This window comes from Hibiscus syriacus, unplaced genomic scaffold (genome assembly GCF_006381635.1).
Source record: "Hibiscus syriacus cultivar Baekdansim isolate YM2019G1 unplaced genomic scaffold, ASM638163v2 tig00003721_pilon, whole genome shotgun sequence".
NCBI lineage: Eukaryota > Viridiplantae > Streptophyta > Magnoliopsida > Malvales > Malvaceae > Hibiscus > Hibiscus syriacus.
In genome coordinates, this window is record NW_024061981.1 from 1,423,970 (window position 1) to 1,446,540 (window position 22,571).

General features: G+C 32.1%; 1 protein-coding gene across 1 annotated transcript in view; it reads right to left on the reverse strand.

The window, feature by feature from the left end:
* Positions 1–21,988: 21,988 nt before the first annotated feature.
* LOC120181834 (ABC transporter C family member 12-like) overlaps positions 21,989–22,571 on the reverse strand; it is a 32,138-nt gene continuing 31,555 nt past the window's right edge. Inside the window, exon 29 of the mRNA XM_039186882.1 lies at positions 21,989–22,305. Within this exon, the coding sequence (XP_039042813.1) occupies positions 22,205–22,305 (101 nt within the window). The 3' untranslated portion in view covers positions 21,989–22,204. The remainder of the gene's footprint in view (positions 22,306–22,571) is intronic.

Genomic DNA, 22,571 nt, shown 5'->3' on the forward strand with positions numbered 1-22,571 from the left:
CTCAGCTGGTAGTTGTTGTGCACAAGTTTTATGGATGAAACAACAACTTTTTGATTATGGCATTGAAGTAGGTACCATTCCTATCAAGTGTGACAATACTAGTGCTATTTGTCTTACTAAAAATCCCATCCAACACTCTAGAACTAAGTACATTGAAATAAGACATCACTTCATTAGAGACCATGTCACTAAGGAAGATGTAGTTCTAGAATTTGTTGATACTTTGCATCAATTAGCGGATATCTTTACAAAACCTTTAGATAAGGAAAGATTTTGGACACTTAGGAGAGAATTAGATTTAACTGACCTATCTTCACTTAGTGTTTAAAAATAATTTTTAGCACTTTTAAGAATAAATGAAAAATGCTTAAAATAATATTTTTGATTGCATTCTTGTTATTAGTTAGGGGGAGTTTATGATTATTAGTGAAAATTAATTGTTTGTTCAAATGATGTTTGATGACAAATTTGATTGTTTGAACATAGTTAATTTTCGAAATATGAGTTGCCAATACCACTAGGATTAATTATTTTAGCACTATTGGATGTTTAAAATACATATTTTTTAAATATTTGGCAGAGGGAATCGATACCCCCATAAGGGAACCGATTCCCACTTTGAATGGGAACTGATTCCCTCCTTGAGGGAATCGATACCCCCCACGGGTTCTGGATATATCACGACCAGAAAACTCATTCTCTCAAAACCTGTCTTCTTTCTTAAACGTCGTTCATCCTCTCTTTCTCTCTAAAATCTCCATTTTTTGCCAAAATCATCAAATACAAGTCAGAATTAGATCGTTCTTCAACTTCTAATCCTTGCAAACAACATCACATTCTCATAAAATCCAAATTTTCAAGGTAATATTTCAAAATCCTCTATTTCATTGATTTTTGAACTTAGGACTAGTTTTGAATAGTTCTAAGATGAACATTACATCGGGCATTGGTTATATGATGATTTTACAACTAATTTCGTCAAAAACACTCAATTTTTTAAAACTATCTTTAAATTTCGAAATAAAAAAATCGAAAATTGTTGTTTTAATTGATGTTTTTGATTCAATTATGTTTTCATAAAAACTATACGTATTATGATTTTCAAACATTATTTTTTCCAAATAGTTTTTCAAAACATTGCCCTTTAGGATTCAGTTTAGAGAACCTTGAAATATTGATGACTCATTTGAGTTTTGGGTTTGATTATATTGTATACATGTGTTTAAATTTGCAGGTTACATATTCTATTCTGATTCTTAAACCATGTCAAATCCTAAATGACCTAGGACATTGTCTAGTAGCTCAAGTCAAAATCGACCTCTTATTCCTCCACCCAATCCAAATAACCCAAATATGACCATTATGAACTCTTGTTTCAACATACCTGGTTGTGGACAAGATCTATACCGTATGTACCATACTTGTTTTGAGTCATACAAAATCTAGGAAGAACGTATCCCTTTGATCCAAGCTATAGAAGATATGAACTTCCAATATCTTCCTACTCTTAAATCCTAGAAGTTTGATAAACTCTTTAAACTCAAACCTTTGGTTTATCATCAATTAGTCCGTATTTTTCTATTCTAATGTGGTATATGTCCAAAACGAGCGTCGATCTGAAACTATAGGAATTCGATCCTATCTTTTAGGACAATTCATTTTTATTGACTCCGGCACAATCGCTACCCATTTTGGACTAGATAACTCAGGTTTAATGAAAAAGAGACTGTGGATTCACCCTATAAGTCTAAGGATAGTGAGAGTACCCTAAGAACTCTTCGTGATAGATTCCTTCATTATTTGATCTCTTGGTGGTTTAGACCATCCGGAGGTAGGTACTCCTCCCTTAGGAACATAGATATATGGTGGATATATTGTATCCAACATAAAAAAAAGATTAATCTGCCACATATCATCTTTAGTGAGTTTCCATAAACATTGTTCCTTCCAAGAATATAGAAACCTTGGTTTATGGTTGTCTCCTTAGTAATTTGTTTATCAAACTCGGTCTTTGGGTCAATGTGTTTATCATCCCGAACTCGGAACTTTTAATTGTGAAACATTTTGATGTTCATGGATTGTTTTATTTTGGGTGTTTGAATTTGTTGGATAATTGGATATTTGAACTTACATGTTTATATATTTGGTTTGATTTTCACTTTCATTTTGAGCTTAATGTTTATTTTTGCATCATTTACATATTAGTTGCATTATGACCGATTTTTGTCATTTCACATTATTTATTAATATTGAATTATGGAACTAATGGCTAACGTTTCTCTTGATTGTGATCTTAGTAGCTTAAGTTATATATATTTATCATCAATTGGCTAAATGATTTCAAAACCTTGTTTTAAAAGTCTTTTTGATTTAACAAAAAGGGGGAGAAATATTAAAGTGTTTTTAAAGGGGAGAAGTGTTAGAGTAAGGGAAAGGGGAGTAATTTTAAAACTTGATTTCAAAATCTTAAAATTACTAAAATGTTTTGTTATATCAAAAAGGGGGAGATTGTTGAAAACATTTTGATATTTCGATATAACAAATTAAGATAAATGAATTTTAAGATTTTTCCAAAAAGATTTTCTAAGTATATTCGATATAATTATTCGAATATCAAAATATTACTCCAAATCTTTCAAATGTCATTTTAATCCTTACTCAAGTGTAAAATTAAGATTTAAACTTAAAATAATTTCAAAATAATTTTGCAAAATATTTTGAACCATTTCAAAGCCAAAAATTCCATATTGCTCAGAGGGAATCGATTCCCCCCTGAATGGTTTTGCTCCGAGAAAAACATAATGCTCGGAGGGAACCGATTCCCCCCAGGGGGTATCGATTCCCCCTGTTTAACGGTCAAAATATTTGAATTTTACACTTAGGGAATTGATTCCCCATGAGGGGTACTGATTCCCCCACGCTCCAAGCTGTTTTATTAAATGATTTCACACTAAAATGGCTCTATTATCTCCACTAATCATCCCCAACGTTCAGAAGTGATTCAAGGTGTATTTAAACAAGTTCTGAAGCCTTTGATTAACAAGAAAATATAGAGAAACAAGAGAGAAAGCATCAAACACCAAGTTTGTGCAAATCAAGCCAATATTCCTTTCAATATTCATTTTTCTTTCAAAGAACACCATTTGTGCTCATTTGTAATTATTTGTGAGTGTTCTTTTCTTGTTCTAGATTGTGCAAACATCTTACCTTGTGAGGTTTTCCTTGTAAGTTTGCAAATTTGTGTATTTCTCTTTGAAAAAGAGTGTGCTCAAGAATTTGGGGTATAATTCTTGAGGGAGTTGTAAGGTTACTCTTTGTCCTCAAAAGAAAGAACAAATTAGTGAATTTGTTGGAAAATCCTTAGTGTGGATAGCTAAGGTAGTGGACGTAGACTTTGGTTGAGAAAGTCGAACCACTCTAAATCGTTGTGCAAATATTTTCAATTTTCTGCAAAAGCTTCCACCAAAATTTTAATTGCCAATTCACCCCCCTCTTGGTCATTTCCATCAATCGATTAACTCAACATCAAAATCAACTGCTCTTTTAATCTTTGATAGCTGCAAATCTTTGACAAATATCAAGATCGAAAGGTTGGTTTTAAGGTTAGCTACCTAAATTCTAACGTTTGTTTCATCGATTCGGTCATCGTGCATATCATGGCATGCCCCTCTTTCTTGGTTTGGCATTTTGATCGGAGGCGAACAAAATGTCGCAACTAGTATAGTCAATTGCTAAACTCTTTAGAACACTTTTGTTTCAGTTCTCTGAAATCTTCCATTTGTTCAATCTTCGTAGACTCGCCTATTCAAGGTAGTATATAAATATCGGTCTAAAAATGAGATTTTTATGTGCTCGTATAAAGTTAACTATAACAGGTGTTCCTCAACTCCCTTAGTCCATTCGCCGAAACTCCTTATTTAGTAAATTTGATTTAACTTGCCATTGTTTGGCTAGCTGAATTCAGCTTTATTGTAAACATATATTATAATTACCTTTGTTAGGCTAGCTAAAGGATTCATGTCATCACTTAGTCTTCGACTTGACAACCACAGTGGAGAAAACACCGAATTGCCAAGTGCCCGATCAATGTCATGGTTTGAATGTACTCTATTCATAAAGTCAGGCTTTCGAGTTTCTTCTATAACCAATTGCTTTAGCGAAATAGCTCAGTTTTATTGTATACATATATATATATATATATATATATATATATATATATATTATATATTCTATAGGAAAACCTGTTATAGTCCCAGTGTTTGTTGAAGGCCAAAAAATCTCAATGTTAGAGTTTAATTTCCAAGTAACAGGCCTAAACTAGATTCATATACTTGACCATTCCATCTAAGAAGATTATGGTCATCATTGAACGTCGTTAACAGAAGTAGAAACCAATTAATTTTGCAATCTCATGTGCTAGTTGCCCCATTTTGTCCACTCCTAACACATACATGAATGTCAAGATGATTGAATATACATGCGAGGAAAGAGTTCGCTTGGTTTCTTCAGGAGAAGGGTATGGATTCTGATGCATATTTAGATAAGGATCAAGGGGTACTTCTTTTGCATGGGTTCAATCTTGTTATTTGTCAAAGATTTACAACCTCAATTATTAAAGAGATTTTAATTAGGATGATATTTAAAGAATTTCAAGATTAAAATTTGCTCATTGTTCATTTCCTAAGAATGAAGCATTTTATTTAAAATGTTCAAGAGTCAAGTGGTTTATAAACATTTAATTATAAGGAGTACCAAAGAAAAACAAGTTCAAACAAGATGTCATGCATGAGAATGCAACAAAACACCTAATGGATGCCCCAGCCAACTCCTGATCACAATGCCCCAATCACATATTGAATGTTAATTCCACTGAATCGATCAGATCTTGGACCTTACACTTCAGTTCCCTACAGTTCTCAGTTTTATGCCCTAAGCTCCCAATATGATTGTTGCATACAACGTTTATATCAAGGCCTTCAGGATATGGTGCCTCTCTTGGTTTGATATGTCACAAGGTTTGGATTGAACTGGAGTCACAAGGTTCTTCTCCACTAGCATTGGGAGCAATTCCTCATATGTCATTGGAATTGGATTGATATGAGTCTTTTCACGGAACGTCTTATGAGGTTTAGTCCCTAGACTAGATAGATAAGATCCCACGATGTTAATCTCAGCTCTTTCCTCATTGTCAGTACTGCTAGTGCCTCCTATCTGGCCATTCTTGAAAGCTCTTTCGATTATTTCTCCACACATGACGATGTTAGAGTGATGAAATCTTTTTCAGTCATTGGTGGTTGTACTTGAGACTCAATATCTCTCCATAGTTGAGCATATTGTCAGAAGCTCTCACCACTCTTCATCTCCATATTTTGCAGTGTTGTTCGATCAAGGGTCATATCAATCATGTTCTTGTATTAGCCTAGAAGGAATGAGCCAAATCCTTCTAAGAGCGGATTTGAGTATGACTTAGTTGGTTATACCACCTAGAAACGGGTCTAGTCAAACTGTCTTGGAAGTAGTGAATCAATATCTGATCATTGATGGTGTACCCAGTTATCCTTCGAGTAAACCTCGTGAGATGGCACTAGGACAATTGGTTCCATTGTATTTTTCAAAATCGAGCATATTGAATTTGAGCGAAAGCACTAGATTGGGAACTAAAACTAGTTCAGTTGTATCCATTTTGTTGTGAGAGCTTTGTCCTTTCATTCCCTTGAATGTCTCGCTGCACCACTTTTTTAAGTTCTCAGGGATCTCATTGTTGGATCTTTTCATCTTATCAGATTATAAATGTTGTGATTAGTATAATGATCCAGAGGACCTATCACAGATGCACGAGTTTTTGTGGCAGAGCAGCTTGCTGGGTGGCTTGGAAACTTGTCGGGCAAAATGACTATCGGTGAATTAACCTGGGCCATAACATATTCGGAGGTTCCTCCGATTACGGAAATCTTCTCTTTGCCTTTTTCTTGATTTAGCCCAGCCAATTTTTCTACCATTTGGTCAACTAGGTCTTTTCGGTGTTGCAAGATACGATCCATGGTGGCCTTTTATGCCTACTCTATTTTAACCTCCCACTCTGCTTGCATCCTTTGCAGACTTTCTTATAGTTCTTTCTTCAGTTGCTCAAATTTGGCTTCCATTCTCAGTACTGTGTGAATACATTTACATCGTTAGGAACACCAACTTATAGTTCCCCACAAGATAAACCAATAATTTTATGATTGAATGCATGTAAAAATCCTTAAATGAATGCCATGAAGAATATAATGTTGCAAATACATAATACAAAAAATGTTGACCCCAATAGCGAATATCATAGAATAATTTTCACCATAAATAAAAACCTTCACATTACAAGATAGTTCATTTTACAGACATACTTTCTTTTAGGTGTTGAGTCTGAAGTGGATCACTACTTCATCTCAAATCTTTGTATCTTCGTCCTTGAAGATTCCCCTTAAGTGTTATGTAACCTAATTTTGTTACTACCCCTGCGGTGCTGAAGTCAGTGCATCGCTCCTTGATTGTTAGTGAAGAAAGGATCGTAGATAAGAATCTACTGCTGGACTACTCCTCGAATCAATGGATCCTCCTTTCAGTCTCGGATGTTGCACGATCTTCGAGCAAGTCTTGTTTTTGGACTCTGAAATTCTTTTAGCCCTCAGTGAATGTCTGTGTATGCGAGTACTTGATTGAAAACTTTTACCTCTTCTTGTAAAAATTTTCTCTCAAATATATCCTTGCGAATCAACATTCTTGCATTATGTTATGACAATGCAAATGCAATGCAAAAAGGATAAAAATGACACAAACAAAAGAAAATAAATTTGTTAGTGTACATAAACAAAAGAAAAGAAATTAGTTAGTACATGTGAGACAATCGAAACAGATAAAAATGTTATTAAAAAATGAATATAACACCTACCCTGTCATGATATCTTCCCAAAATAATTTTTCAAGTAATTAATCTTAATCGCATGATATCTGGTTCGCATGATTTTATTTAACAACATTTAAAGTAAAAAGGAAAGGTTCAGAAACGTTCATCCTTTGTGTATGCCTATTTTAGGTACCTACTGACAGACAGAGGTTTAGTATGACTATACATATGGTGACCGTTATACGGTTCACTATATGCATGGTTTCAGCTCTAACAGGAAAAGGGTATTAAAATTGTCCTCGTTGTCGGTGCCCCCTTGGGCTACCAAACCCTCGATCCTTACCCATTACAAGTTTCGAACGGAACGAGTTCAATTCGAGAGGATTCATTACCTTATACCCATACGAGAAATAAATCCCTACGAAGGTATAAGGTATGTATCCCATGGGTTATTTGATAAAACTCATACGAAGAATAAATTATTACGAGAGTAAAGCATTCACCCCGACTAATTTGGATCGAAGCTCAGATCTAGAGCTTATGTTATGCCAATGCAAGTGATGTGAGGGAGGAGGAACGTACCTACCTTTGACTCAAAAACGGAAAAGAGAAACAAACTCGACAAAAACTTGAAAAAAGTTTAAAAGCAAAAATTAAAATGTTAGTATGACAATAAAAATGAAGCAACTAAAAAACTTCAATAAACAGATAATAAATCAACTAAAGATTTGAATTCATAATTTCCACCAAACGACAATGTGTAAGCGACTTACAGCCTGACTCTCTAAAAAAAAGTCCCTAGTGGAGTCGCCAAGCTGTCATAACCATTTTTTATAAAAAAATTAAATATTATTTTAAATTAGTTATTACTTTAATTTAGAAAATTTGGCGATTTTGGATGATTAAATTGAATAGAGTCGACATCGACTTTGGGTTAGGTAGGTTGAATACCCAAAACATCTTTTTAAAAAAATTAAGAAAAATCATTTTTAAGACAAAAGGGGTATGCGTTTATCAAGGATTCGTTTTAATAGGTCCCAGAGTCGATTACGTGTGGGGAATGATTAGCACCCCCACAATGTCCAAATTTGGTACTTAGTCACTTATATATTCTCGCAAATGGTGGAAATTATAACTCGAATATAAAGTTAAAATATGATCTAATTATTGAAGTTTAATTAATTTGCTTCAAATTAATCATTAGAGAAAATCCTTTAATTCGAAAAGAAATATCGAGATTTGCTCATCCTTCGACGGGAAGGCTATCTCTTCTATTTCTTGCCTAAAAAGAATATTCCCTCCTCGATAAAAAACGCGAATCAAATATAAATTAAAAATCAACATTTGCATAAAATAAAATAAATTGATATTTAGAGAAACTTGCATTGCATTGTTCAATGTAAAATAAAAATGAATTAACAATTAATGAATTAACAATTGATATTTAGAGAACGTCGTATTAGATTGTACCACTTCGATCAAGTGATACTTTCCACGCCCGTTCTACAAATATGTGTTCTTGAAATATTCAGATAATACTTAAATAAAGAAATACAATGAAAATAAATACAAATAGAAGTATGTGAAATAAAATATTTACAACAAATAGAGTTAAGCATATTTTTTACATATGATGCAAATAAATACATAAAGAATTGAAAAAAAGCAAATTAATATTACAAATCAAAATATAATGAGAAAAAAATAAATATTTGAAATTACAAGGGCCAAAATAGCAAAAACATAAACTCAAAGGATTAAAATAGAAAATTAAAGGGAAAATAGCAATAATAGAAAGTTAAAGTGCTAAAATAGAAAAAATAGACATTTAAAAGACTAAAATAGTAAAAATATAAACTTAAGAGACTAAATAGAAAATACAGACATTTAAAGGACTAAAATAGAAAAAATAGAAGCTTAAGGACTAAAATGGTATTAACAAAAACTAAAAGGGCTAAACAGTAATTATAAAATAAACCAGAGCCTAAATTGTAAATATTAAATAATACAGGTACCAGAAATGTAAATAACTCATAAATAATATTTAGGACTAAAATAAAATAATCAGAAACATGAAGGACTAAAAAATAATTAAATCAAATACCCAACAATGACTAAAATAAAATATTTACAAATGTAATGGTCAAATCATAAGCAATAATATTTCGTGAGGATCGAACATGTAAATAAACCCAAAACAAATAATATTATGACAATACAGTGGCTAAAATAGAACGTATGCAAAATAAAAGGATCAAACATGATAATAATCCATTTCATTTCATGACAAAATAAAATATTACAAAAATAAATGGACTCAAGTTGTAATATGCCCAAAAATCGTGAAAACACAGGAGTAAGGGGGCAAAACTATGTCGTTTTGCTTTGGGTATTTAAGCCCCAAAACGAGCTTCTCTATTCTCAAATCCCTCATTTCTCTTCATCTCACAAAACAGAGAAGAAAGAGAGATTTAGAAATCACTCAACCTTCCCTCGTCGGGGGACAGAGCCACAACGGAGCTCGCGGTGGCGTCGACGGCCGGAGGAAGCTAAAAGGACCCCAAAACGTTCCCCTTCTCCTCCTAAGTTCCGATCTAAGGTTCCCCTCCCCAAAACCCTAATAGAAAACCCTATATCTAAGAAGCTTTACCTTCGATTATTGCTTTCGTAGTCTCCGATGAAGCTGAACAGTCTCGGGTTAAGGTAAGTTTGCTCTCACTTTCCTTTTGGTTCTATCTATCTGGGTATTTTATTTTTGCTTTTAGGATTTGAAACTCTCTTGTGTTGTTTCTTTTTTTAACCGTGAATATTGTTCTATCTTTTTCTCTCTCGATATTTTCTTTCCTAGTCCCGAATGGTTCCCCTCCTCGGTCTTCTCTTCTTCTTTTTTCCTGGCATATGATGGATTTGATAGAGTTATCTGCTGCCACCGAGATTGCATCGGTATATCACTTAGATTTCTTTTTAATTTTCTATTGATTTTCTCCTTATTTTTGTTCTAACTAATGGGGTTTTGATCACTGTAGGTGACAACGGCGACGATTAGCTCCGATGGCGGCTCAGGAGTGTTTGGCGTGGCTCAAGCGTGTGGGGAGAATAAACGGTGAAGTCCACACGCGATTGGGAGCTGGAAGTTCGGTGGCCGCTGCTGAGTAGAAATTTTAATGTGTTTAGGATTTTGGATCGGGTTGGGTCGGATCAGGGCTCCAATCGGGTATGTGCTTGATCTTGTAAACAGGTCGGGCTGTTGAGTTCATTTGGTAGCTGGGCCTCGGGTTATGTATTGGGCCTGCAAAACATGATGTAATAATAATAATAAATAATAATAATAATAATAATAATAAAATAATAATATTTTTATAGACCCGAAAAAAAACGTGTCTACACTAATAAAACGAAAGCTAATAGTTTTGAATTTAAAGGCCAGTTTGGCAAGGCTTTTGAAAAGTGACTTTTAAAAATGCAGTAGAAAATAACTTTTAAAAGTGATATTTAGAAGTGCAGTTTAAAATTAACTATTTTAGATTATTGTTAAAAAGTGAGTTTGAAAAGTTAAAATGTCCATTATAGACATTATTTTGTAAATTAAAAATACAGAATTTAAATTATATTTACACTTATTAATACTATAATATATAAAATATATCACTGAATCTATAAGAAAAATATAAAAAATATTTTAAGATAATATTAATATTTTTAAACTATACTATTTTTAAAGATGTTAATATTAAATTATTAAAATAAAATGTAAAAAAAATAATCGAGTGGAGCTCATGCATTAATAAAAGTAAAATTATAATTTTCTCTCAAATGCAAAGTTGAAAATAAAAAAGCTTCAAATCCTGGCTTTTACAGTGGTTTGAAACCACGGTTTCTACCGCACTTTTTTTTCATTTTTTAGTCTTCGATATTTCTTTTGTGTTCAAAATATGATTTTTAACTAAAAGTGCATTTGAAAATCCACACCAAACGTGGCATAAGTCAAATATGTAATACCCCAAATATCGAGTTGATGACTATAATAAAAGAATTTGAAATTTGGGGGAATAAAGTTAATAAATGGTAAAGTATAAGAAATGATTTAGAAAATGTGTTTAAGACCAATTAGTAAGGAATGGAAAAATGAAAGGGCATTTTAATCCTTAGGAGGGAAATAAATTTAAAATTCATTTCTTTTATTAGGGATTTAAGTGAGGAAAGGGGAAGTAAAAGAGGCTAGTTATCTTTCTTATCTTCTCATTTTTTCCCGTGACCGTGCTCTTCCAATAACCAATGTTAATTTTCATTGAATTAGTTTATTCTTTAGTTTATGGACAAGTTTTGAAACCTTAAGTGATATAGAGGTTTAAGGAAAGTTCAAGGATGATTAAAACTAAGTGATTAGTGAAATATTTGAGATCGAAGGAAATGGGCGTTTGAATGATATGTTCGAATATGAGTTTTTATTGATGTTTACTAGTATATTTGACTTGTCAAAGAACTAAATAAGTGATTAGAATCCTTAGATGTGATTAAAAACATGTTAGAAAAAATGGTATGATTCTTGGGTTGAGATGTTCTTTAGAAATTTTAGATGTTATAAGAAGCTAAATGAAGGAAAGTTAGTTGGGATAAATAATGAAGAGTTTAATAGTAATATTGGAAGTTAAAATAAGGAAATTTGACCAAATTTGGGTAAAAATTGAGCTGAAAAAATGGAAAATCTGTGTATGGGCATCGGTACTCAAAGAACAATAATGATACTATAGGTCTAAATTGGGAAAATCAGATGAACAATATGTATCGATACTATAAGGAAGGTATTGATACCATGGATTCTAGAAGGCAGAAATGGTATCGATACTGCAAGGTACTATCGATACCATAATATAGAAGTATTGATACCATAGTAGAGGTATCGATACTATTGAGTCTGGAAAATTAAAATTGGACGAATTTTGATAGAAATTGATTATAATAGTACTTTTAAGTATTATTAAAAGTATAAATTTTAGAGAGTATACTAACATTGGTATGGTATGTGTTTTTAATGCGTGCTTGTGTAGATCGTAATCAAGCTCCTAAGTCAAGCAATCAGAAAGGCAAGGATAAAGTAACAAAATAGTCTGACTACATTTGAGCATTGTTGTAAGGCAAACTAGGTGAGTGCATTTATTATGTACATTAAGAGTTAGAGATGCAAGTTGTTAAAGGCATATATTGCATTTGTATATTAGTACTATGTGTACTATAGGCACTAAGTGTGCAAGACACGGAATTCATCATATGTTGATTAACAACCATATAGGCACTAAGTGGGCAACCCACATAATTCATCATATGTTGATGAACAACCATGTAGGCACTAATTGTGCAACCCACGGAATTCATTACATGTTGATGAACAACCGTATAGTCACTAAGTGTGCAACCCACGGAATTCATCATATGTTGATGAACAACCGTATAGTCACTAAGAGTGCAACCCACGGAATTCATCATATGTTGATGAACAACCGTATAGGCACTAAGTTTGTAACCCACGGAATTCATCATATGTTGATGAATGACCGTATAGGCACTAAGTGTGTAACCCACGGAATTCATAATATGTTGATGAACGACCGTATCGGCACTACGTGTGCACACCAGAGAACTTATAATGTTATGAAAACAATGTACTTTGATAGATATGATATACTTATATTCTAATTAAGGTAATTAGGTGTAACTCATGTATCATGTATTTTCATTCATCTTATATTGGTAAACAAATGATAAATTAGAAAATACTAATTGAAAGGTATGTTGGGATACTAAAGATAGTTATCATAGTATTTGATTGAAGAATGGTTCGCCAAGTCTATTTGATGTATTGATTTGAACTATACGATTTTCATTTGTATTTTGATAATTTGGGATATGCTTATATTTAAGTATAATTCGTTTTGTATTACTATGCCTCACTAAGTAAATACTTAGTTTGCGTTGGTTTCACGCGTAGGTAAAAGTCAAGATTAGAAGTAAGGAGTATCAAGCAACTCCAAGCATCAAGGAATATACTGCAATATCAGTAAGACATCTTATGATGTAATTTTTTACTTAGTTTAGTGGCATTTACTTATGAATGTCCTATTAGCTCTAATTAAATATTTTGGAAACTGGTTTGAAATAGATTAAATGGATCGTTTTATATTGATTTTAAATATGGATAACATGAACTAGTATTACTAATCGGAGTAGATGTGTTTAATATATATTATTATTAGGTTTTATTTAAAGAAAACGAAAAATTTTACTGATTTTTCAAGTATAGAGAATGTTTCAAAAGTCGTGACATCTGTGACTCGTGTACATAAACATATACGGGAAATAGTTGTTACATTTATTGGTATCATAATATAGGTTTAGCCATTTCTGGACATGAAACGAGTATTAATTTGGTTAAGAATGTATACATGCCACTAGGATGTCAAAAGTTTACTGATAGTTGTATATATAATGTGATGATGCTTATAAGGAAGTAAAGTTACTCTTATTTAATGTAAGATGATTTTGATTGTGTTTAGATGTCGGAAACTAAAGATAAAGGTAAGAAAGTTGATAATGTTGAAAAGATGGTCGAGATCAAATTCGACCTAAAGGTAGAAGTTGCTAGGGATTTTCCTCCATTATGTAGAAGAAATGCCCCAGCGTTTAATGAAGTTTCCGCATTTGAGGAATCCATTAAAAAGTTTGAACGGTTTACAAGAGAAGTTGAATCGGATGAGGATTCAGAGGAGATTTTTTAACCTACTGATGATTCTAAGGTTTCTTCAAGTAAGCGTAAATAATTGAGAAATATTTAAGTGAATCATTAAATTGTTTAAAAAATTATTAATTTGAGTAAGAGGAAATGAGTAAGCGGTAAATACGTTGTCCGCTAAACGTTTATAGAAAGCTAAGTTATTAGTGAATCAAATGATTATGAGTTTGTTTGAGCATAAATGTTAAGTTTATGGACTTGATACAGTTACTTTTAGATGTTAGTTTGTGAAAATAGATTTTTTACCCATTACATGCTACAATGAATTATTATTTAGAATTGAGATTAATTCTCGAGAACTTGAAAAGTGTCAAGTTTGTAATTATAGGAAAAGAGTAAATTTTGTTACTAGTGTAATTTTTAGCATTAACTGCTATGAAGTTATTGCTACAAAGTTGCCAAGGCTTTTTATTAAATAATATGGATATTTAGACTTTTATAGTTGAGATAGAAAATGTTTCAAATGCTCGAGAATATTTTCAATGGATCCCAAAGAGTTACAAAGACTTCCTCATAAAGGAAATAAGAAATTTTAAAATAAAAGTATTATATTCAACTTAATCTCGAGTGAGATGATTGAGGTAAACCCTATGGTTCATGCTGCAAGTGTGAGTTGGACATGTAGTAAATTTTGATAAAGATTCCAGGGGCTATGTTCCCGATGAATCTGATGGAATTATCATTTGATGAGTTAAGATCATATTGGGTAGAGGTTGTTTGTCTCCAGAGACGATTAGTTCATAAAGATGCAGATGATATGTAAATTATAATTTTTTGGAGAGAAAGCTAAATCATCGCTCAAGGTGATATCGACAATGATTGTGAATAAATGATGTCAAAAAGATATATAGCTTTTCTGGATAATGTGATAGATACTCAAATAATTAAAGTAAAAGTGTATAATATTTCCACAACTAGGGAAATTATAGATGTCTTTTCAGATGAATTATCTGGGTTACCTCCATATCGAGAGGTGAAAGTCAAGTTTGATGGTTATCAAAGTATTGAGCATGCTTCTATGATTATGTATCAAATGAATTAAGAGAGTTAAAAGAATTAGAGGCTTAATTAAAAGAGTTGATGGATCAAGGTTTTATTAGACCAAGTGTTTCATTTTGGGAAGTATTTGTGTTATTAGTGAAAACAAAGATGAATTTATGTGGTTATGCATAGAATATTGATAGTTAAATAAGGTAACAATAAAGAATAAGTATCCTTTTTCAAGGATTGATGATCTCTTTGATCAATAGAAAGGCACAGCAGTGTTCTTTGAGATAGGCCTTAGGTCAGGATACCACCAATTAATGATTAAAGAGGATGATATATCAAAGACAGCTTTTCGGACTTGGTATGGACATTATGAATTTGTGGTGGTATTTATAGATGATATTTTGGTGTATTTCAAGGAAATAAAGTTTTAAAATGCTAAAGAAGATTTTAATAGAGGCACCAGTGTTTATACAACTTGAGTGGGGTAAAGATTATGTGGTTTTTGTGTATTTCAAGAAAATAAAGTTTTAAAATGCTAAAGAAGATTTTAATAGAGGCACCAGTGTTTATACAACTTGAGTGGGGTAAAGATTATGTGGTTTTTAGTGATGCATCTCCTAACGATTGAAGAAGGGTGTTTATGCAAAAAAGATAAAGTTGTGGCATATGCCTCAATAAAGTTAAAGACTCACAAGAGGAATTATCATACGCATGATTTAGAGTTGGCAGCAGTCGAATTTGCTTTAAAGATTTGATGCCTTCACCTGTATGATAAGCGGTGTTATAGTTATGCTAATTGCAAAAGCCTGAAGTACTTATGGACTCAAAAAGAGTTGAACCTGAGACAGGTAAGATGAACATTTTATGATAAGGATTGTATAAGTAGAAAATGAAGAGATTAAGGACTTTTGAGGTTAGTTCCAGCGGATGTTTGTATTATCAGGGGAAACTTTGTATTCCTGACGATGAAGAATTTAAGAAATATATTTTTGGGGCATTAAGTCAGTTTAATATGCATTCAGATAGAAACAAAATGTACCAAGATTTAAAGAGTCGGTTTGGTGACCTGGTTTGAAAAGAGCCATCACAGATATTGTCGCAAAGTGTCTGACGTACCAATAGAGGTAAAGCTGAGCATCAAGTATTTTCCGGATTGTTGCAATCAATTTCAATTCATGAAAGGAAATGGGAAACAAGTCACTGTGGTCTTTGTTACAAGGCTACCTTTGACACCTAGCAAGAAAGACTTATTATGAGTGATTGTTGTTAGATTTACCAAAGCAGTTCACTTCATATTAGTACGAACATATTATTCGATGAATAAATATGTGAATTATGCATATAAGAGATAGTTCGGCTACGTGGACTGCCAGAATTGATAATAACCGAAGAGATCAAAGATTCACTTCAAAGATTTTGGAATTTTCTTGCATAAAGTTTTAGGTACTCGAATGAATTTCATTACAGCCTTTCATCCACAGAAAGATTGGCAGTCAGAACAAACTACTCATGTATTGGAGAATATGCTAAGGGCATCTGTGATTGAGTTCAAAGGATCATAGGAACGGTATTTTCCTTTAGCGGAGTTTGCTTATAACAACAGTTACCAATCAAGTATTAAGATGGCTCCGTATGAAGCCTTGTATGGGAGAAGGTGAAAAACACCTTTAAATTGGTATGAAGTAAAAGATCGAGATCTGGTTGGCCTGATTAAATGAAATAAATGGAAGATAAAGTGAAAGTTATCCAAGAAAAACTTAAGATAGCTTCCGACCGACAAAAGTCTTATGCTTATCTGAAGAGAAAAGAGATTGAATATCATATGGGAGATAAGGTATTTCTGAAAGTATCGCCTTGGAAGAAAGTATTACGATTCGGTCGGAAAGGAAAGTTGAGTCCAAGATTCATTAGACCTTATGAAATTTTGAAAAGGGTCAGACCTGTAGCATATCAATTAGCTTTGCCTCCTGATATGGACAAGATTCTCAATGTTTTTCACGTGTCGATGCTCAGAAGATACCAATCATATCTATTCCATATTATCACACCAGAGAAAATATAAATTCAACCAGATCTGACTTACGAGGAAGAACCAATACGGATCTTGGCTCGAGAAAGCAAAGAACTACGTAACAAGAAGATTCCTCTAGTTAAAGTACTTTGACAAAACCATAAGGTAGAAAAAGCTACTTGGGAAAGAGAGGGCATGAGGAAACAATTTCCACACCTCTTCATATCAGGTACTTCTTAAAATTCGAGGACGAATTTTCTTAAGGGGGAGAATTATAATACCCCAAATATCGGGTCGATGACCATAATAAAAGAATTTAAAATTTGGGGAATAAATTTAATAAATGGTAAAGTATAAGAAATGATTTAGAAATTGTGTTTTAAGACCAATTAGTAAGGAACAGAAGAATGAAAGGGCATTTTAGTCTTTTAGAGGGAAATAAATTTAAAATTGATTTCTTTTATTAGGGATTTAAGTGAGAAAAGGGGAAAGTAAAATAGGCTAGTTATATTTCTTCTCTTCTCCTTCTTTCTCATGATCGTGCTCTTCCAATAGCCAAGGTAAGTTTTCTTTGAATTAGTTTTTCTTTAGTGTATGGACAAGTTTTGAAACCTTAAATGATATAGAGGCCTAAGGAAAGTTCAAGAATGATTAAAACTAAGTGATTAGTGAAATATTTCAGATCGAATGAAATGGGTTTTTGAATGATATGTTGGAATATGAGTTTTTATTGATGTTTACTTGTATATTTGACTTGTCAAAGAAGTAAATTAAAGATTAGAAGCCTTAGATGTGATTAAAACATGTTAGAAAAAGTGGTATGATTCTTGGGTTGAGATGTTCTTTGGATATTTTAGATGTTTAAAGCTAAATAAAGGAAAGTTAGTTGGGATAAGTAAAGAAGAGTTTAATAGTATTGTTAGAGGTAAAAATAAGGGAATTTGACCAAATTTTGGTAAAAATCGAGCTGAAAAATGGAAAATCTGGGTAAGGGTATCGGTACTGGAAGAATAGTACGGATACTATAGGTCTAAATTGGGAAAATCAGATGAACAATATCGATACTGATGCAATTAGTATCGATACCCACATCAGTATCGATACTATAAAGAAGGTATCGATACCATGGATTCTAGAAGACAGAAATGGTATCGATACTGTAAGGTAGTATCTGTACTATAGTATTGAAGTATCGATACCATAGTAGGGGTAACAATACTATTGAGTCTGGAAAATTAAAATTGGACGAATTTTGATAAAAATTTATTATAATAGTACTTTTAAGCATTATTAAAAGTATAAATGTTAGAGAGTATACTAACATTGGTATGGTATGTGTACTTAATGGGTGCTTGATGTTGATGAACAACCGTATAGGCACTAAGTGTGCAAGCAACAAAATTCATCACATATTGATGAACAACCGTATAGGCACTAAGTGTGCAACCCACGGAATTCATCATATGTTGATGAACAACCGTATATGCAACCCCCGGAATTCATCATATGTTGATGAATGACCGTATAGGCACTAAGTGTGCAACCCACGGAATTCATAATATGTTGATGAACGACTGTATAGAAACTACGTGTGCACACCAAAGAACTTGTAATGTTATGAAAACAATGTAGTTTGATAGATATGATATACTTATATTTTAATTATGGCAATTAGTTGCAACTCATGTACCATGTATTTTCATTCATCTTACATTGGCAAACAAAGGATAAATTAGAAAATACTATTTAAAAGGTATGTTGGGCATACTAAAGATAGTTATCATGTTATTTGATTGAAGATTGGTTCGCCAAGTCTATTTGATGTATTGATTTGAATTATACGATTTTCATTTGTATTTTGATAATTTGAGATATGATTATATTTAAGTATAATTCATTTTGAATTACTATGCCTCACTAAGTAAATACTTAGTGTGCGTTGGTTTCACGCGTAGGTAAAAGTCGAGATTAGAAGTAAAGAGCATCGAGCAACTCCAAGCATCAAGGAATATACTGCAATATCAGTAAGGCATCCTATGATGTAAGTTTTTACTTAGTTTAGTGGCATGTACTTATGAATGTCCTATTAGCTCTAATTAAATATTTTGGAAACTGGTTTGAAATAGATTAAATAGATCGTTTTATATTGATTTTAAATATGGATAACATGAACTAGTATTGCTAATCGGAGTAGACGTGTTTAATATATATTATTATTTGGTTTTATTTAAAGAAAATGAAAAAATTTATTGATTTTTTAAGTATAGAGAATGTTTCAGAAGTCGTGACATCTGTGACTCGTGTACGGAAACATATACGAGAAATGGGTGTTACAAAATAACCTAAAATTAAGGCTAAACTAAATAGTCATGAAACCGTGGGCTAACTTAAAAAATTAAGACATATCAAGTAAAAAAGGAATATGTACATGAAAATTCAAAACAAAAACAATAAGCATACAAACATGTATACATGGCTAGAAATAAAAGATAAATAATAAATAAAATAAAATAGAATTTAAAATAACAAATACATGCATGAATCTAATATATTCCATGTCAAAACAGAAGACTTATATCACGTTTATTTTTTAAAAAAAAATGCATTCAAAAAAGGAAAATAGAATTAAGGCATTTGAACGGCCACAATAAAACTGAATATAAAAGGTATGAAATAAAAATTAAAAAAGAAAGAATTAAATTATAATGAAACGAGACTTAAGAAAATTTAGTAAAAAGTAAATAAACAAATAAATAAAATGAAGAATATGAAGAAATTAAAATAAAAGTGAAATTAGAAGCCAAATCGAAGAAAAAACTAAGATAAAATTAATATAAAAAGATCAAAATGATTTATGAAAAAAAGATACAAGGACTGCAATGGTGATTATACCCTATCGATTTGCTAGGCACGGATCTTAAGGTTTCTAAACGGGTCCTCGGGTCATAATAAAGGCCACAAATTTAGAAACACAATTCATTTTTCACATACCCGCTAAAATAGATCAAACTTAACTTTTTTCTTTTTCTCTGAACACGTTCTTCACATGTTGAAGATCATTTAACCGAAGTTCTTATGAAACCTAAATTTTGACCACGTTCTACTTCACCGGGCGCCGTAGACTGGCGCCGTAGACTGGCGCCGTCTTTCGTTCATCGACGAGGAAATCGAACGCTATTCATAGCATTTGGAAGCCCTCTTTCACCTCTTTTAAAATCTCACCATTGTTTTCATCGAAAAGTCTCGAGGAGACCAAGATCTGAGAAGGATCTTTTGCTATCATCCTCTTTCGATCATCGGCTTCCTCCATTCGTGGTGATTTTTTAAGATAAAGAAAAAACACGAAGATACCAAACAGTTGAACATTCAAGCACACAAGACAATCGGGAAAAGTAGTAAAACAATACCTCTTTTATTGATTTTTCTCTTTCAAGATTACAACTCTTTTTTGCTTTCGATCTAGCCTAATCTCTTTTTCATTCTTTGCAGGGATTTATAAATACAAAGATGTGCCTTTTTTCGATTTAAAATTTTGTTTTAACTAAAATTATTATCTTTTTTTCTATTTTCTTGATTTTCTAAAGATCACTTCCTATAAAGAGATTACTTCGTCGAAAAAAACGCATTGAGGTCAGATCCACTGCTGATGAGACAACTACGAGGGTGAGGGCTAGTGTTTCTTATAACCCTAAAAGATTACTCATATTATGAGCCATTGGATTTCATTTTGATCCACCAGCAGAGATACTAGCGGTTGAAGACAAATGACAAAAATCCTAGCCGAGTTTTACGGGTACCCGACTACCGGGGTATCCAAACTTAACGGGTCAAGACACGAGCTGAAAAATATACTATCTAGAGAATCAGGTACCTGATATTTTTGGTACTAAAAATACAAGTATCCAATTTTAAACACACCTAAATTTGAATTTTTTGAAATGATATTATTTTAGTGCTTGTGCATTTTAAATAGTTAACCACAAAGTGATAAGATAAGAATAATTTAAAAATCAGTGAGAAATTTATTTTTTTAAAATTTATGACAAAATATATGATAAAAATATGATTTATGTATTTTACCCTTCTTTCAGAGAACCTACCAGCAAGAAAAAAAAGTTGAGTCATGTCGGCTTGTTTGGCCCAATAGGGTATTAGAATAAAAAGTTAGTGTTTTATCCATCATCAAATATTATTTAACGATTGAGATTCGATACAATACCGGACGAACACGTTAATTCGAGGTGATAAATTTCAAAAAAAATATTATATTTTAATAGATTTGGATGAGTGGGTCTCATGTGGATCGATAATTTAATATTTATATCAAGACTCGTCCGTTTAAAAATTATGTTTTGATTTGATAAATAATTTTAAAAGTAGAAATAATAAAAAAGGTACTCATCACCTCGAATTTAAAAAATTAATCTTTTGTAGCCATTGATCAAACGAGCTGATTCTTAACAATCACAAAAAAACTCATCACATTGCAGTGACGAGATTTCTAAATAATATTAGATGATAGGTAAATCCTTAATTTTTTATTCTAATACCCCTATTGGGCCAAAAAAACGGAGTCATGTCATTTGTTTTCTATTTTTGGTAACCTCGTCCAGAGATAATTAAGTTGTACTATAATTAAAATATAATTGAAAAGTAGCGTGACCAATTTTACCGTTATCAATCAACAAAAAATTAATAAAGTATCAACTTATTCAGTCAATCCAAAGCCTTATTATATTTTAATATTATTTTCAATTGTAATTTAAAATTTTATCTGAATTTTAAAATCAATTTAAATTTAATACGAAGAGTAACATTTTGAGTTGTAATCGAATATATTATTCCTTTCACACAATTTGTTATGATTTTGAGTTACATTTTAAGTTGTCACGTAAAATGTAATCCAAACAATCGAAAAGGTTATAAATTATTATAACATTTCAATTTATAACATTTTAAGTTACAACCGAAAATTAGAGTAAAACACATTAATTTCTCAAATTCTGTTTTCTTCGGCGCTTGTTTCAAACCCTAACGCCTAATAGATTTCCAATGATCCTAATATTTGATAAATGTAGTCCTTGGGGCTTTCGACCGTAATCTTCATTGACAACTTGGCTTGAAGCTTCGTTTCTCTTCATCTATTAATACAATTGTCAAGAGCTTATAAATCCGCTCTGGCGCCATTTTTTTCCCAAAAGAAAAGGTCAAGTTAAGCGAAACAAACAGCATTTCTTCACTTCAAAATTGAATTGGGCTACAATAACGAACGATGATATAGCTAAAAAAAATTCTTTAGAAACTATACGAGCCCAAGTGACCAAAACCCAAAGCATACATTTAGTGTAAAAATCCAATTCCAGTTCTTAAAAGACTTTAAAGAGTAATTTGAAGTAGTTTGCTTCACATTTGGAATACAATTTAAGCTGCTGATGATTAGTTATACAAGTGGGAGTAGCGGATATGAAATCAGCAATTTAATATCAGTGATGAGGATGCAGATGCCAACTTCTGTTTGCAGTGATGAGCTTTATTATGTTCCAATCTCGTCCCAATCCATGGATCTGTCTTCAAACCCCAACTCTAATTGTTGAAGCCTGTTATGTTGAGCTAACCTGCTCATTGCAGCAAGACCTGAAACAAGAACCAATTCCTGATGATGAACAATGATGATAAAATAAAACAAAGCTTCATTCCAATATGTACTAGGATTTGGTCATGACCACTATTCTCAGAGGCCTATTTAATACTCCTATATGCCACTGTTCTTTTGGATTACATGATTTCTTTCTTTCTTTCTTTCTTTCTTTCTTTCTTCTTTCTTTCTTTCTTTCTTTCTTTCTTTCTTGCTTTCTTTCTTTCAGTTGGGTTCCTTCTACTACCACTACTAATATCTGTAA